Source organism: Lagenorhynchus albirostris, chromosome 9 (genome assembly GCF_949774975.1).
Source record: "Lagenorhynchus albirostris chromosome 9, mLagAlb1.1, whole genome shotgun sequence".
Classification (NCBI taxonomy): Eukaryota; Metazoa; Chordata; class Mammalia; order Artiodactyla; family Delphinidae; genus Lagenorhynchus; species Lagenorhynchus albirostris.
The window spans coordinates 90,367,504-90,386,066 of record NC_083103.1 but is presented as its reverse complement, the minus strand read 5'-3'; the positions used below and the strand labels follow the sequence as shown (position 1 = coordinate 90,386,066).

The 18,563-nt window shown below is 38.1% G+C and overlaps 1 protein-coding gene across 1 annotated transcript in view; it reads right to left on the bottom strand.

The window, feature by feature from the left end:
* Positions 1-15,406, bottom strand: part of HTR3B (5-hydroxytryptamine receptor 3B) — a 37,984-nt gene extending 22,578 nt beyond the window's left edge. Inside the window, exons 1-3 of the mRNA XM_060160887.1 lie at positions 15,369-15,406; positions 12,232-12,296; positions 6,833-6,993 (exon numbers count right to left, since the gene is read on the bottom strand). Of these exons, the coding sequence (XP_060016870.1) occupies positions 6,833-6,993; positions 12,232-12,296; positions 15,369-15,406 (264 nt within the window). The remainder of the gene's footprint in view (positions 1-6,832; positions 6,994-12,231; positions 12,297-15,368) is intronic.
* Positions 15,407-18,563: the final 3,157 nt, after the last annotated feature.

Here is an 18,563-nt window from a genome sequence, read left to right as displayed (position 1 = left end):
GGACAAAACACTTCCATTAAAATGCATAGGTTGACAGGTTAAAATAGCAATACCCTGGAACACTACTCAGCAACAAAAAAGAGTGAATTATTGATACACACAACAACTTGGATGAACCTGAAGGGAATTACACTGAATGAAAGAAGCCAACCTCAAAGGTAAGATACTACATGATTCCATTTATATAATATTCTTGAGATGACACAATTATAAAGATAGAGAAGGGATTTATTGGTTGCCAGGGGTTAAGGGTTAGAGGGGAGAAAGGATTGCGGCTATAAAGGAACAGTACAAGGGAGCCCTGTGATGATGATTGTGTAGCTTGATGTGGTGGTAGTGGTGGTTACACAAAGCTACACATATGATAAAATTATAGAGAAACATACACACACATGCAAATGAGTATATGTAAAACTGGAGAAAGCTGAATAAGCACCAAAGTCCATTTTCTAGTATTGATACTGTACTGTATTTATGCAAGATGTTAACATTGGGGGGCATTGAGTGAAGGGTGCACAGAACCTCCCTATAAATTTATTAGCAACTTCCTGTAAATTTATAGTTATTTCAAAATAAAAAGTTTAACAAAATGAAAGACCAAACTACATGCTCTAAGAAATGACTTTGAGTACCACAGAAATTGAAAATAAAAGGATGGCAAAATACATACCATGCAAAAAGTAAGCAAGAAAAAAACTTCAAGAAAAAGAATATTACCAGAGATAAAGAAGGGTATTTTATAATGGTAAAAGGTTCTGTTTGTTAAGAAGACACATGATCTTAAATGTGTATGCATCTAATAACAGGGCAGATAAATAGACAAACCACAATTATAATTGGGGATTGCTATACCCCTCTCTACAAAATTAATAGAACAACTGGACAAAAAAATTGTTATAGGAGATTTTAACAATACTATAAACACATTTATTGAATTTACATTTATAAAACAGTGCACCCTTCTATTCAACATTGCACTAGAGGTTCGAGTCAGGGCAGTAGGCAATAAAAGGAAAGAAAAGCTATAAAGATTGGAAAGAAAGACATACAGCTTTCATTATTCACAGACAACATGATCTTCTACAGAGAAAATTTGGAAGAATCTACAAAAAAGACTCAAAAATTAATTAGATGGCAGGGTCACAGGATCAAGGCCAATATATACAAATCAGTTATATTTTTGTATGCTAGCAAGTAACAGAGACCCCAAATTAAAATACATTTATATTATTAAAATTTTAATTCTCTTTCTTATTAAAAAATATCATTTATAGGGCTTCCCTGGTGGCGCAGTTGTTGAGAGTCCACCTGCCGATGCAGGGGACACGGGTTTGTGACCCGGTCCGGGAAGATCCCACATGTCACGGAGCGGCTGCGCCCGTGAGCCATGGCCGCTGAAGCTGCGCATCCGGAGCCTGTGCTCTGCAACGGGAGAGGCCACAACAGTGAGAGGCCCGTGTACCGCAAAAAAAAAAAAAAAAAAAACTTTTATAATAGCATCAAAAATGTGAAATACTTAGGGATAAATTTAACCAGCTATGTGTAGAACACTGAAAAGCACTAAACATTATGCAAAGAAATTGAAGAACTAAACAAATGGAGAGATACACTGTTGTCATGGATTGAAAGCTTATTGTTAAGATGTTGATTCTCCTTAAATTGATCTATAGATTTAATGCAATCTCAATAAAAATCTGGTAGCTTTTAAAATAGAAGTTGATGAATTTTCTTAAGTTTATATGGAAATGCAAAGTGCCTAGAAGAGTCAAAACAATTTTAAAACAGAAGAGTAAGGTTGGAAGACTCACACTATCTGATTTCAAGACTTCTGTAATGCACAGTAATTGACACAATGTATTGGTGTAAGGAGAAATATATTGATTAGTTGGACAGAATAGAATCCAAAAATAGACCAAAACTATATAAAGAACTTCTGCAACTCAATAATAAAGTAATAAACAATGCTATTTTTTAAAAAGTAAAAGATTTGAGTGAATACTCTATTTTAAAATATATACAATTGACAAGTAAGCTCATGGAAAGATGTTCAACATCACTAGTTTTTAGTGAAATGAAAGTTTAAAACCACATTGAGATATCACAAATCTACTTTGTGGTGACAAATCTACTAGAATGGTTAAAATTTAAAGAGATTGACAATATCAAGTGCTGGCAATCATGGGGAGGAACTGAAACTCTCAGACATTGCAGGTGGAATGCAAAACAACACAGCCACTTTGGAAAACAGTTTGGCAGTTTCTTATAAAGTTAAACATAGACTTATACAACACAGCAATCCCACACCTAAGTATTTATCCAACAGAATTGAAAACGTATGCAAATGTTTATAGTGACTTTATTCATAATTGTTCCAATTTGGAAACAACCCACATCACATGTCCAACAACTGGTAAATAAGTAAACAAATTGCAGTACATTTGTACAATAGAATACTACTACTGACATATGCAGCAGCACAACACTGATAGCTCTCAAAGGCATTATTCTAAGTGAAAGAAGCCAAAAACAAAGAATAAAATACAATATGATTCCATTTATATGACATTCTAGAAAGGCAAAACTATAGGGAGAAAAAAGAAAATCTGTGGTTGCCAGAGACTGGGGCTGGGGGAAGGGACTGGCTTAAAACAGATGAGTTTCAGGGACTTCCCTGGTGGTACAGGGGTAAAGAATTCCCCTTACAATGCAGGGGATGCAGGTTTGGTCCCTGGTCAGGGAACTAAAATCCCACATGCCGCGGGATAACTAAGACTGTGCACCACAACTACAGAGCCCAGGAGCCCTGGAGCCCACGCACCACTACTAGAGAAGAGAAAACCCACATGCCACAACTAGAGAGAAGCCCACACACTGCAACAAAAGGTCCTGCATGCCTCCATGAAGATCCCGCATGCCACAACTAAGACCTGATGCAGCCAAAAATAAATAAAGTAAATAATAAATGAATCTTAAAAAAATGATGAGTTTCAGTCTATATAATTGTTACCTCAAATTTTAAAATGCATCAAAATTTCATAGGATACAGTTAAATTAGTGCTTGGGGGAAAATTATAACTTTAAATGCTAAAATTATAAAAGAAAAAAGGTTTAAAATAAATGATATAACTTTCCACTTTAAGAAACAAGATAAAGAAGAACAAATTAAGTACACAGTAAGTAGAAGAAAGGAAATAAAGATAAGAGTAGATATCAGTAAAATAGAAAACAATAAGTAAAATTCAAAACCAATATTTGGTTCTTTAAAGAAATAAATTAAATTGATAAACATTTGGCAATATTGGTCAAGGGAAAATAAGAGAAAACACAAATTACCAACATGAGGAATGAAAAAGGCAGTATCACTGGAGATCCTTTGGACATTAAAAGAATTAAAAGAGAATATTATGAACAAATAAATTTGTAACTTTGATGAAACAGACAAATTCCTTGAAAAATACAAATTACCAAAACGGACACAAGAAGAAATAGAAAATTTGAATATTCCTATATATGTTAATGAAATTGAATTTATATTTAAATACCTTCCCACAAAGAAAACTCCAGTCCCAGGCAGTTTTACTGGTGAATTTTATCAAACATTGGGGAAGAAAATTATCCATGTTACACAATTCCTTCAGGAAATTTAGAAGGGAACACTTTTCAACTAGTTTTATAAAGCCAGCATAACCCTGACGCCAAAACCAGACAAATACATTACAAAAAATAAAACTATAGCCCAATACTCCTCATTAACATAGATGCAATCTACAATAAGTAGGAATTCAAATCCAGAAATATATAAAAAGGATAATATATCAAGATCAAGTGGGGTTTATTCTAGGAATAAACATTTGAAAATCAATCAAAAATAATTTACCATATTAACTGCATAAAACAGAAAAATCATATGATCATTCAAATTGATTGAGAAAAAATTTGATGTAATTTAGTGTCATTCATGATTTTTAAAATATCTCTCAGCACATAGAAAATAGGAGAGGACTTTTTCAACCTGATAAAGATCATCTATGAAAAATCTATAGCTAACGTCACACTTAATGGTGAAAGATTTTTCTGTAAGAATGGAAACAAATAAAAATGTCTGCTCTCACCACTTCCATTAACACTGTAGTAGAGGTCTTAGGCAATGCAATAAGACAAGAAGAATAAAGGGTGCACAGATTAAAAAAGAAAGAAGTAAAACTATTTGCAGATGAAATGATTGTGTATGTAGAAAATACTAATCTGAAAAACTACTAGAATTAGTAAGTGAATTTTGCAAGGTCACAGGACACAAAGTCAACATACAAAATGAATCCTATTTCTTTATAATGACAACAAATAACTAGAACATTTAAAATTTTAAGTAATATTTATAGCTACATCAAAAATACTTTGGGATAACTTTAATGGAAATATGTATAGAACTTCTACATTTAAAATTATAAAACACTGCTGAAGACCCAAATAAATGGAGAGACATACCATATTCAAAGACTGGAAAACTCAGTATTGGTAAATGTCAACTCTCCCCTAAATTTCTCTGTGGGTCCTACACCATTCCAAGCAAACTCCCAGCAGGTTTTTTTTTTTTTAATGAAGTGTGACAAACTGAATATAAAATTTATGTAGAAGTACAAAGGTTCTAAAAAGCCAAACTATCTTAAAAATGAAGAACAAAGTTCAAGGACTTACACTATCTGATTTCAAGATATCAGATAGTCTGACACTTATAAGTTAACTTAATTTTCAGCCAAGACATCACAGCAATTCAATGGGGAAAGGGAAGACTTCTCAAAAAATGGTGATGGAACAAATCCTTTCTAAATGCAAAAACAAAACTCAAAACAACAGCAAAAAACTTTGAACTATGCCTCACACCATTACAAAAATTAGTTCTCAAGATCACAGAACTAAATCTAAGGAGCTAAAAACTATAAATCTTCTGAAAGAAAATATAGGAAAATATTTGGGTAAACTTGTAGTAGCAAAGATTTCTTTTAGACAGTACCCAGAAAGCACTAACCATAAATAAAGAACTGGTAAAAAATGGACTTCATTAAATTTAAAAATTGCTGTCCATCATAAGACCCATTAGGAAAATGAGTAGGCAAGCCACAGACTGAGAATAAACATTTGCAATACATAGATGACAAAGGACTTCTGTCCAGAATATATAAGCAATCCCTATTAATCTATAATAAAAGTACAACCAACACAATAAAAAATAGGAAAAGACTTAAACGGGTACTTCACAAAGAAAGATACATAAGTGGCCAATAAACACATAAAAAAAGAGCCCCTAATTATTAGCCATGGGAAGTATCAAGAAAAACTACAATGAAATATCCCTACACACTTACCAGAATGGCTAAAATTAAAAAGACTGATAACACCTAATGTTGGTGAAGATGTGGGGAAATGGGAACTCTTATAGCTGATGGGCGGGAGTATACAGCGTACAACCACTTTGTAAATCAGTCTGGCAGTTTCTCATTAAATGTACATATATCCTATGAGAATTGGCAGTTATTCCACTTCTAGGTTTTACTGAAGAGAAATAAAAACATATGTACACCAAAATACTTGTACAGAAATGTTCACAGCAGCTTTATTCATAATACACTAAAACTGGAAACAACCCATATGCCTATCAACAGGAGAATGGATAAACAAATCATGATATAGCCATAACCAAATACTACTCATCAATAAAAAAGAAAAACTACTGATATGCACAACAACATGAATGGAGCTCAAAAACATGCTGAGTGAAAAATCCAGGCACAGTAGGGTACATACAGTAAATTTTCATTCTTAAGAAGTTCTAGAACTGGCAAAAATAATCTATGATGAAAGAAATCAGAACAGTGGTTGTCCTTGTGGATGGAGGGGATGATGATTGACTGGGAAGGAAATGGGGGATCTTTCTGGGGTGATGGAAATGTTTGATATATTGATAGGGATACGGATTATGTGGGTGCATGCAATTATCAAAACTCATACTGTGCATTTCAATATCTGTATATTATACCTCAATTGGAAAAAAATTTTGAGAAGTAAATTGAAAAACAGTTATTAAACTACTTTAACAAACAAGCTCAGTAAAGTCTGCTTTTAAAAGAAATCAAAAGAAATTTGGGATCTATTGATACTGAAGACTTTGTAATTAAGAAAAAGGAGAAAGAAGAAGCAGAGATAATTATACGGGCCATCACTGAGGGCTTCCTAAGACCTCTGCTAACTGCTTTACATGCACTTTCTCATTTAATACCCACAACAACCCATTTTTCAGACACAGTAGGAAAGATATGCTTTAATAAACAAATCTTCCCACTACCCTTAGCAAATACCTTAGGTATAAATTCCCTTAAAAACTCAGGATAGCAAGGCATTTTTTTCCCCTTTTAAAATTTCAGGCAGTAAGTTGTAGAAGTTGTTTCATAAACCTGCTACTATCACTAAGAAATGTGAACCATAGAAAATAATACCTATTACCAATTTTGGTTTCAGCAATGCTCATAAAATATGTTCTGTGACCTATGACCACAATTCTTAAAACATCTTATTTCTGTGAAATTCCTATTTTTAGGAATATTTTCTAGATATAGAAATTCCTATTTCTATATCTGCCCTCACAATGCAAGTCGGGGGCTAGAAAGCATGATTTGCCTAATAAATATTTACCCCAGGCTCACTGCTGAGTCTAGCACAACTTCTCTATCAGCTCAACGAGAGTCTCAAGAATAAAACTTCTCCTAGACCCCTGCATAAACAGCAGGTAGTTTTACAAAAGAATGATGGGACTAAGAGATGGTAAGATGGTCCTTACCACATCCAACACAGCGCAGACAAGCACATCCAGGTATACTGTGGTGGCCTGGGTCCAGTTGTGAACTGGCCTCACTTCCTTGCGATATTTTTGTAATAGCTGCTTGGTGAGATGATGCAGAGCAGAGCTCCTGGGATGAGGGGTATCTATGGCCAGGATTCCTGAAAAAGAAAACTATCATCGTTTTCACCGTTTATGAAAATAAAAGGAACTTAGCATCTTTAGGACACTTCAGACTGCTCAGGACTCAGTGGCTCCTAGCAGCATATAGTTTTCAGCTCATCCGAACTGCTTAAGTTCACAGCCAACTAGTGGGCTTATTGGCAGACACTTGTTTAAAGTAAGCTGATGACATAGAAAATAAACTTATGGTTACCAAACTGGAAAGAGGGGGAAGGGATAAATTAGGAATTTGGGATTAACAGATACACACTACTGTATATAAAATAAACAACAAGGACCTACTGCATAGCACAGAGAACTATATTCAATATCTTATAATAACCTACAATGAAAAAGAATCTGAAAAAAATATGTGTGTGTGTGTGTGTCTATAACTGAATCACTTTGCTGTACACCTGAAACATTGTAAATGAACTATACTTCAATTAAAAAGCAAAAAAAAAAAAAAAAAAAGCAAAGTAAGCTGACGGTCTAAGTGCCCAATGGAGAAATCTCATTGTAAAGATAAATAAATCAACCCCATCTCTGAGGATGCATACTTTCACTTACAGTTCCATTTTTACAACAATCTTGCATATTGGAGACAACATCCTTTCTTTTTTCCGTATCACCCCCTCCCAGTACATAGGAGAAAACTTCCTATGCACTTAGCCAACATTTAACTTCCTCTTTGGATTTTTCTTTTGATTTTCTGTTCGTAATTCAAAATCACATAGAAAGCCCAAAGCAGAAACATGGACAAACCAGTTGAACACAAAGATTTGTGTGGATTTCTGAGTAATGGGATTAGTGAGATTCCAATTCATATTTTTCTCCTCAAAAATCTGTTCTCTCACTCTGCCTTAAAATGCACTTGTCAGAAAATGAGATCTTCATTTTGGGAAAATTCTCTGTGGCTCCAGGGAACAGCCATTTCCTATGACCCAGGAATCTTGATTTGTAGAGGAGCCGTGATTGGTGTTGAGGCCGGGAAAGCCAGGGGAAAGCAAGCAGGAGAAATGAGCACCAGCAATTGGAAGTGACAAATCTGTGAGGGCTTTCTCAGAATCGCAAAAAGATATTTTGTTCACCAGCTTTGCCGGCCCCTGGGGGATTCAAAGCTTCGCTAAGTCATTGGACTGAAGCAAATTGCACACCTCCCGCCAACAGCGCCTGAGTGAAATCTATCTGTAGTGTCCTGCGTGTGAATTCACCTCGGCTCTCAGCGGTTTTGATGGTTATTTTGATGAGCTGCTGAAGGTACGCGGGATCCAGCAGGAAACTGTAAATGAGATATCCTCTCCCCGTGCGACAATCCTGTTTACACCCATCTCTTTATGAATGATGTTGTGTCACTTGCCGCCGCAGGCAGCAATTTCTATGTTTATCAATGTCAGTGTGACCAAAATGCTAACAACGGTGCTGGAGGTGCAATTCCAGACTCATTGTGGGCAGTGGAATATTCACTTTCATTATCATCTGAACTGGGACTCTAATTAGCGTTTTAACTCCCTAACTATTCACCCGACAAGACGCCAGAAGTGGCAACAGCGATTCTGGCATGCGGGACTAAGGTGGGTGACTTGCATCAGGCATCATCTTTAGTTTTTGTGAACTGTGATTGTCAAAAAGTGTGCTGTGAATCTCTCTACCTGAGACTGTTTCTTGCTGGCGGACGCTGGGGGTAGGGATTTCTGGAGCCCAAAGCAAAGCTGATCTGGTGCTTTTCCTGAGAACTTCGCTTTGGGCAAGTTCACTCTTACCTCCCTTGGAAGCTCCCAATTCAAGTCCCAGCTGGGGAACCACTGAAATGTGCCTGTTTCAATACAGGAAACCACTTGAGACAGAGTTAAGACATAATTCTGAGAAGTGAATGTGTGCTCCCTATACCCTCTGTTCATGGAGAGTCAAATTTCCCTCTGATACCTTTTCTAGGAAACAATCCATAGGTCCCCTATGGATAAACACATACTTTCTAGAATGTGTCATAGTCTTTGGGTAAAAAGAGAATGTTCTGGAAGCTGGAAATAGGAACAAAAGAGAAGCAGGCAATGATTGGAGAAAAATCAGAAGCAAAGGGAAGTATGCTTAAATAAACTACAGAGGGAAAGAGTTCTTTGTTTAAAATGGGAAGAAATAATAAATTACATTTCTACTATGGGTGCAAATTTGCCTGAGGAGAAAGATCAATTAGAGGAGAGAGATTAAGGATTTAAGTGACCATTAATTAACAGTAAATTATGCCCCTTGAAAGCTAATGTGACATTCACACAAGCACTAAATGACTCACAGTTCAGTGATGTTTCAACAGACACTGATGGAAACTATCAACAGACCCAGGAAAGATTCCTCACTAGCTCTGCCTCCTTGAATGATAATAATCAGCTTCAAATAATTCACTTGTAAATTTCTGGAAAGTAGAATGTGTTAGGAACTGAGCTGTGAAGCACTTTTGGTGAAGAGAGATTTAAAAAAGATAAGAATACAATAGAATTATTCCTTTGTTTTCCTTATTTCAATGAGTTACACACACGCCTATCTTAGAATGTTCTGGGCACTTTGATGAAAAGAGCTCTTTTGCTTTAGTGAGTATACCACCTTTAGGATTATAAGAGAATGATACTGAGACAGGCTGGGACCTGGGACCTAGGACCCTTTGCTGCAGTGCTTACACCTGGACAAATGTCCCCTTAATAAGCAAAATACAAAGAAACTAAAAGGGACTAAAAATAACTGCGTGCATGTGCAGTTAAGGGCAAATTATGGACAACAAGATACAAAAAGACCAAAAAAACCCAACTTCCACTTCTGAAGAGCAGGGAGCAAAAGCAGGGTACTGCACATGCCCCTGCACACAGCACCACCAAGGGGGTGGGCAGACCACCTAAGCCTCCCCTCTGGCTGGACCCCTGGACACACCCCTACCCTCACGCCATTTAAGGAACCAGCTCCTCCCACCTCAGGGAGCGAGCAAGGGAACCTGTTACTTGTTTTTACTCCTCCCTGCTATATAGTAGGAGTCCCAATAGAGCCTTGCCTGAACTTTTGTCTGGCCTCTTATCAATTTCTATTGATTAAGGAAGACCAAGAAACCTGGTTGGTAACAATACATATATCTGAGATGTTACAAGGAAACAGAGGTTTGAGGGCATGGTACTACTGAATACCTAATACTGATTAAATAATTAGCTGTGTGCCAGGCACTGGGCTAAGAGCCCTTTACATGAATTATCTCATTTAACTTCTACAAGAATAGGTACTCTACAGTCCCGTGAAGGGTCACTTACAGGTGAGGGACTCTAGGCCTAGGAAGGTTAGTGCCACTGAAGATCACACAGCTTGTAAGTGAGGAGGCCGGAATTTAAACAAGACTGATCTGGATGCAAAGGTCAAGCTCTTATTCTGGCACTACCCTGAACTGGCTCCCCGAGAATACTAGGTGAGTAACCCTTCAAAAGGAAGAGTTGCATGTTGTACATTTTTGGACAGAAACAGCGCATTGTTATTTTCTGTGTTTGTGGGGTTTTTTAAAATATTTATTTATTTGGCTGTGCCGGGGCTTAGTTGCGGGCCTCGGGATCTTTGAGTTTCATCATGTGAACCCTTAGTTGCTGCCTGGGGGATTTGTTCCCTGACCAGGGATCGAACCTGGGTCCCCTGCATTGGGAGCATGGAGTCTTAGCCACTGGACTGCCATTTGTGTGTTTTCAGGTCAGTGATATGTTACATTTGCATTGCAGCTTACAATTACATAATGCTATCTTATTCGGTCTTCATGAATATACAAAATAAACAGTTAACTTACAGGGAAACAGAGTCTCTAAGAGGTTAATTGACTTGCCCGGGGTCACGTGGCTGGTGAGTAGAGTGGCAGGACCTAGATGGTTCTAATCCAGGCCTCCTACCCTAGCATACTGTCTCCTGGGTGCAGCGGTGAATTGGCGGTTGGTTCAGGGCTTTAATGTTTACAAATCATCTTGATATTAAACCAGTAAAAATTCCAAAGGATGAATTTTTCTGCAACAAATGTTCTCAGTATGATTTATGGTCAAGCACTGATTACGAGACACTATTAAAACACTTTCTCTGCCACAGTTAGAGCAAAAATCAAGCATAATGCAAAACATTAGAAAGAGAAATCATGAAGAAGAATTTCTTCTGTTTTCAAACCTTCATTTTTCTATTTTATCTTACTTAGTTTAATGTTCACAATTATTTTCTGCTAAGAAACCCATTTGACATTTAATGAAATTCCCTCTGTTTTCATTTTTATAATTAAGATATGCTTTTATCCTTTAAGTTCAACACCCAGCATTTTTATTCTTTAATGATAAGTGGCTATTTTTCTTCTCTACCCAATAAAAAAATCATTGCCAGCTGCTTGGCTACCAAATTCCTTCCTCATCTCCGTAATTGACTCATTCCACTTTCAGTTATATTTTAAAACATGGAAATTCAGATACGAGCTCTAGGAGAACCCTCAAGAAAGTGGGGTGTTGGGAAACATCAGCATAAACATAAATTTTTGATTTGTGTATATTTTCTAAGAACCAATTGTATCCTATTCAAATGGCTCAATTCAGTAGAGTTAATACTGGCACTATGGAATTTTAGTTTCAGAAATTTAGGGAAAGAAAACATATATATATATATATTAGTTTCTAAAATATTTTTAAGGGGAATTGTACACTCAAAACATGCAAGTTTATAGAGCTCGTCTTTAGAGAAACACTCATCACCTACACAGACTTTGTACGGCTGGATGTAAAGCCCCTAATACCAAAATGACATCCAGGTTTCTGTAGCTATGACGGATCCAAGGAACTCTCTCTCTGGGCTACTAAAAGCCAAGACTACTTTGGATAATAAAAATATACTATTCAGACATAAAAGTAAATCTGAAAGAGAATACCCCAAACTCTCAATGTCAATTGTTGTAAAGAAAGCTTGATTTCTAAGGAAGCAGAAATTTATCAGACAATTATAACATTTCAGAGCATATTTTCAGCCATGTGTAAAGCCCCACTGTGTGACCCTATGTGTATATACATCTATGATTGTAGGAGCAAAGTCGTAACAAATTGTTGGTCTCCGTGTAGCTTCACAGGACTGACATTTTACAGATGGTAAATAAAAACAAACACTTGTGACGAGTTATACAGCACAACGTAGAAAACCATGTCTCTAGCTTCTAGGCGTTAATATTCAAAGCCTAGTAATATCATTAAAGGACTCACCTGAGGCGGCCACCAGGACCAAGGGCCACAGAGGGGCCATTGAACTTGCCAGTGTTCCCCAGGCACTTCCAGAAGATGAGAAACACAAACTTGCCTATTGGATGGAATGCCGCTCAATCTTTCCTAAAAGACCTCCTTTCCATTCCGTTCTTCTCTGTTTGCCAGTTTATGCTGTCCTTGCTGGTGCTATTTTGTAAACACTAAATGGGACCAAAGGCAGTACCAGCACCACACAAATGTTTTGGAATTGATACCATTGCAATACCTCTTAACTTCTCCATTTGGTTCTGCCCCAGGATCAGATCTTGGCCAACATTTCAATTTCCCTGACAGGAGATAGCTAAGTGAATAATGTAATCTAAGAGGAGCCCCTAAGCAGGGGAAATTCCACACTAATGTGATTTCCTTTACAGCCTTTACCTAAGGCAGTCCTCTTGCTGACATTTAGGACACTAATTTCATTAATAATTGAGATCCAAATAGCTGATCTAAATCAGACTTATGCAGTAACATCTTCAGCATTTGACTATGATTATTGGACTCTTGAATTTCACTAAGCTAATGGAAACCTGGTATTGTCAAATGAAGAGCAACTACTAACAGTACAGTGGGAAGAGTGTCTTTGTTTCTCCTAAGCCCCTTTCATTAAAAGAAACATCGATTTTTGATAAATAGAAATGCTTCTTAAATTCTCACTGCCCACATAAGAGAGAATGCGTCTAGGCTTACTGAAGATGAAAACTACTAAAGTTTAACATCACTCAATAAAAACTGGGGTTTTTTTTTCACTTTTTGATTGAGCCCCATTCACTTTTCGTTATTAAGGAAAAAGATGCCTCATTCCACATAACTCTATCTTGCATTGGTAGACCCCTAGATGCTCTAGAAACAAAAATTAAATTTCATACCATTTCCAACATCTGCCCTCTTTTTACTATAGATGGTATGTAGAGGAACAGGTTTGAGATAAGTTTTCACACAACAAACTGAGGGAGGGGAAGCATATACCTGATCCCTGTTCTCCTAATCATTTGGTCCCTTTGTGTAGAATCCATGAAGCTCTCTTTTTAATTTTCATCTACCAGTAAAATATTGTTGTTGGTGAAAGCAGTTACAAATATGGAAAGGGAGAAAACTAGGATGAACCCTGTAGTGTTGATTTGGTTTTGGAAGTATCAGAGTGAACTCTTGGTTTTCGATACATGTAGCTAAATATAGAAATACATACAAATGTAAGCGTGTGTGTACATGTGTTCATACACGCATATGTTCCTAGCTCTGTCCACTAGAGCGCCTGAGAGCAGGAACAGCCCAACAAAAATGAGTACACCTAACACCCAGATCTTGGTCTCTAAATAGCATACATACCTACAAGGAAGAAATGGAGAAATGCATGATGCCAGGGCCAGGGCAGGAAAGTAGAAAAAGAGCCTAGAATGCCTCCTTGTATCACAAAGTTAAGAAGTGCTAAAAGAATCATGGGGACAGGATAAAAGGACAGAGTCAGCTTGAAGGGGCTCCCACTGGCCAAATCTGTGATGATTCAAGCATCAAAATCAATAATGATGGCAAAGATTTATAACTCATGAAGTAGAATAACAATCCATGAGTCCATCCTGATTTAAATAAAGAGATGAATGGGAAGAAGAGAAAACTTTTCCCTTAAATTACAATTGCCAACTAATAAATGTAGAAGAAATAATGGAATCTTTATAGTGTTCATTAATTCACAAAAGAAACATCAATGGGTGATAAAAACTAGTTGGCAAAAGTTTGATGAGGAACAGGACATTAACACAAAATACTTACTAAATACAAAGATATAAAAAAATCTTTCAGGACTTCCCTGGTGGTGCAGTGGTTAAGAATCCGCCTGTCAAGGCAGAGGACACAGGTTCAAACCCTGGTCCAGGAAGATCCCACATGCCGCAGAGCAACTAAGCTCATGTGCCACAACTACTGAGCCCGCACGCCACAATTACTAAAGCCCGCGCGCCTAGAGCCCATGCTTCGCAACAAGAGAAGCCACCACAATGAGAAGCCTGCGCACCGCATCAAAGAGTAGCCCCTGCTCGCTGCAACTAGAGAAGACCCAACGCAGCCCAAAATTAATTAATTAATTAATTAAAAAATATTTCGGTAGAGAAGTCTGGCAGACAACACCTTTATCAAATGATGAAAATTAGCATCACCAGTTATGGGAGTTGTGCACCACGAGATTTGAGAAGATGCAACAGCCCTTCTGTTATCATCCTGCCAAAAATTCATAACTTGAATCTATCCAGTAGGAAACCCCGTATTGTGGGACATTCTACAAAACAGCAGGCATGTAATCTTCAAAAGTGTCAAGGATATGAAAGTTAAAGAAAGACTGAGAAACTGTATCAAACAAAAGGAGATTAAAGAGGCATGACAACTCAGTGCAATGTGTGATTCTGCAGTGGATCCTTTTGTCATAAGAATATTTTGGAGAGAACTGGTGAAACTCAAATGCGGTCTGTGGATTAGATGGTAGTGATATAGCAATGTTGAATTCCTAATTTTGATTGTATTGAGATTATGTAAAATAATGTCCTTGTTTGTAAGAGTAATGCTCTAAGTAATCACAGGTGAAGGGTCATCATGTTGGCAACAAACTCTCACGTGGCTGGTGGGGGTGGAGAGTTCTTTCTACTTCCTGTGCTTCCAGTTTTGCTGGGCATTTGAAAATACTTTTTCAGAAGAAAAAGTAAAAAAAGAAATATAACCTGGTAGAGGAAATTGGATACAAAGTTATGGGAAGTTTGAGAAATATCCTTGAGATAGGGTAGAAAAATAAATGGGGCTTCATCAAGAGGTAAGATCATGAAGGACTGATCCGGCCATCAAAATCCCATCACTTCCCATCAATGCTTTGAATTGTTGGCTTCTACCTATGAGATGAATTAGGACAGGAGAAAGGCAAGCTGTAGGCAGCAGACCATTATTTTTTATGGGCAGGGATCACAGAAGCTTGCCTTTATGCAAAGCTTTAATTGAGATGGTAATCAACATTATCTTCTTGCCACACATGTTAGTAAGCCATGACTCTAAGTCAAACCTCCTGGGACACGCTTGCCCTCCCTTCTGGCTCACTTTCTCATATACCCATCTGTTACTGGAAGGCCACTGCTAATGACGTGTAATACAGGTACATTACGACCTTCATTAGCTAATTTAACAACAGTCTGGTGATCCTGCCCATTACAGCTCTTTATTGGCTGATGAATTTTGCAAAGACAAGAAAGGTTTGTGTGAGTGACTTGTCTTCAAAGTAGTTTATATACAGATATTTCCTGATCTTCCCTTGATTGCCGTGCTCTGCACCACCAGATGGCTCAGAGCTTTCTTTTCCCAGCCTTACTGTCCTGTCTAGGTTTAGTTTATATACTCAGTGCCTTTACATTCGGTGTCTGTCCCTTGCTCAACCTTTAATTTTCCATGAAAACCATCTCTTCTCAACTCCTTAAATTCAATACTGTTTACTCACATTATTTTTTGCAATCCATTAGTCAAAGATTTCATCCCCCTTAGACATCTCTTTAGGAAGGATGAATGCAGGGTGAACCCTGTTCAGACCCTTGAAACAGGTCAGGGTATTAAAGTAAAGAAAATGGAATTGTCAGGGGATAAGCATTCAGGCTTCTTAAATATCACCTGGGGAAAAAAAGACTTATTAATCTGAAGTTTGAATCTGCCATTCTCTGAGAGCAGTTCAGGCCAGGCCTAACATTAAGAGAGTACCTAGAAATATATTTATTTCAGAAGTCCCCTCTCCACATTCCCATGAGCCCTTGCACTTTGTTTTTCCATTATTTCCGAGTAAGATATGACACCTCTTGGACCAGTTTTTTGGAAGAAGCAGGGGGAGAGTGTTTATTATGCAAACATAATAAGGAAGTGTTTATTATGCAAACAGCAACTGAGTTATGTGTCCTTTAAGACTACTAAATAGTTTTTAATTACTGCTATATCAGTAAATCCCATAAATATGCAAATGCAATTAGTTGACAAAATAGGCCTTAAATATCTTTATTCCTCTCCAACAAAGTTCTTTGAAGTTAATCGCTAACTCTCTTTGTTCACTCCCTTGGCAGTAGTGCTAAAATTGACAGGAATTTTGACAGATGTACATATTCAGGGAGAACCAAATTTTCTGAGCACATCTGGTCAGGCTGGAGGAGAAAAGCAGAAATGGACACTCTAGCCAAACTCAAATATTTAATGAGTAGAGTCCCATATGAAATTTCTTTTATTCCATAGCAGTGCCTTCTGAAATAAATATCAAGGTAACCACTTGGGTACCACTTCAAGTCCAAAGCTACATTGAACATTTGCTTTTTTTTCTGGCACAGGATTTCATTTTTTAGTAATAATGCACATTTTCTGGTCCCTAAAAATAAACAAAAAAATATGGTCCGCCGTGACCCCGGCCTTTCGTGGTTATGTGACATTGTTTTCCATGAGAACATAGGAGCTAAGGTTCTAGGCTTTGGAGTCAGACACACCTCATTTTGCCTCCCAGCTCCATCACTTGCTAGCTGCTCATGGGCTTGGTCAAATTGCTTACTGTTTCTAAGCCTCAGTTTTCACAACTGTAAAAAGGGTATAATAGGCTCTGTTTAGTTTTCTATGGTTGCATAACAAATTACCACACACTTAGCAGCTTAAAACAAAGCTCATTGGTGAGCTCAAAGTTCTGTAGGTCAGAAGCCCAGGCACAGCAGGGATAAATTCTCTGCTCAGGATCTCACAAGGCAGAAATCATGGTGGTATGCTGGAGCTGGCTCTTACTACATCAGAAAGGCCAACTGTGGGGACTTCCCTGGTGGTACAGTGGTTAGGACTCTGTGCTTCCACTGCAGGGGGCACAGGTTCGATCCCTGGTCAGGGAACTAAGATCCCGAAGGCAGCCCTGCACAGCCAAAAAAAAAAGGGGGTGGGGGGGGCAACTGTGTACATCCCTTCCCAACTCTGTGTTCAGGTTAGTAGCTTGAAATCAGCCATGACGGAAGTATCTGCCACACGGGAACGAGCAAACACTAAAAATCAGGTCTCCTCCGACCAGCTGGTTACCAAACACCCACTAGCACCCCAGGGCCCACTCCCTTGAACTTACAGGGCTTCATAGACACCTCCATTGTGGCACTTGAGTGTATTACGACTATTTGTTTACTTTCCTATCTCTTCCAGAATTCCGTGGATTCCTTGAAGGCAGAGCACTGTATCGTATTCATCCTTTTATCTCCGGCACGGAGCTTGGTACCTAGCGAATGTTCATTAAATGTTTGAGAAGGATGGAAAGAGGAGAGGAAGGAAGGAATTAACAAATAGGCAGAAAAGAATTTCGGTTTATGCGGGAAAGATGGCACCAGGAAGGGCCTAGCTTTTTCACAACCACATATAATATGCTAACCCTTCACTACCCATCTCACAAAGGATGGTGAGAATAATGGCTTGGGTTCAGGTCAAGATTGCTTTTATTTAGTTTGCTCCAGAACAGGCCAGCAAGCCGTGAAAAGGATAAACATGGGACACAAATGCAGGAAGTTCATGCCTCTCTTTGAGTCTCTCAGAGGGTACCTAAAATTCGGGGGTCTTGTGATCCCCAGGAGTGAGATGTCCCCCCAGAAGCCAGAGGAATGTACACCTGGGGGCTTGTTGCTTCTGTGTATTCCTTCAATGACAGCAGTTCCAGGAAGCTGCTTAGACTGCAGTGTAAAGCAAAGAGTCTGACTCACGATGCCATGCTGGTCAGGCCTTCTGCACAGATCATGAGCCTTCAAGTCTTACTGCGCCAGCACTGGGGAATCTCTCGTGACCTGTGGCTCACCTCAGAGCCCAGGACTTTTCCATTTAGGTTCATTTAGGAGTCTTCTGTGGAGAGGCCTGGGTACGGTCAATCACAGAAACCAGTAAGAAAGATATGCTGGTTTGGTCTAAATTTCTGGATATTTCTATCTCTGCCGTGGACTCAAGATGGGCAAGGGCTTTGATCTTTTAGAGCTTGCTTTATTCATTCATTCATTCACTCTGTGGAGAATTGTGGTAGACACTGGGGATATAAAGATAAGGGAGTTCAAGGAAATTGGGGTGGAGGTAATAGGTAAGAAACACCTAGAATACAATGAGATAAATGCCAAAAGATGAATGAAGTGGGGGAAAATAGAAGTAAAAAAAAAAATGGAGCCCAGATTTGGGGTGAGGTGAGGAGAGGCTTTTCACAAGTGACATTTGTGCTGGGTAAAGATAGGTAGGTGAGGAGAGAACTAGGAGAGAGGAAGGAATAGCATGTGAAAAGGCTGGACGGTGAG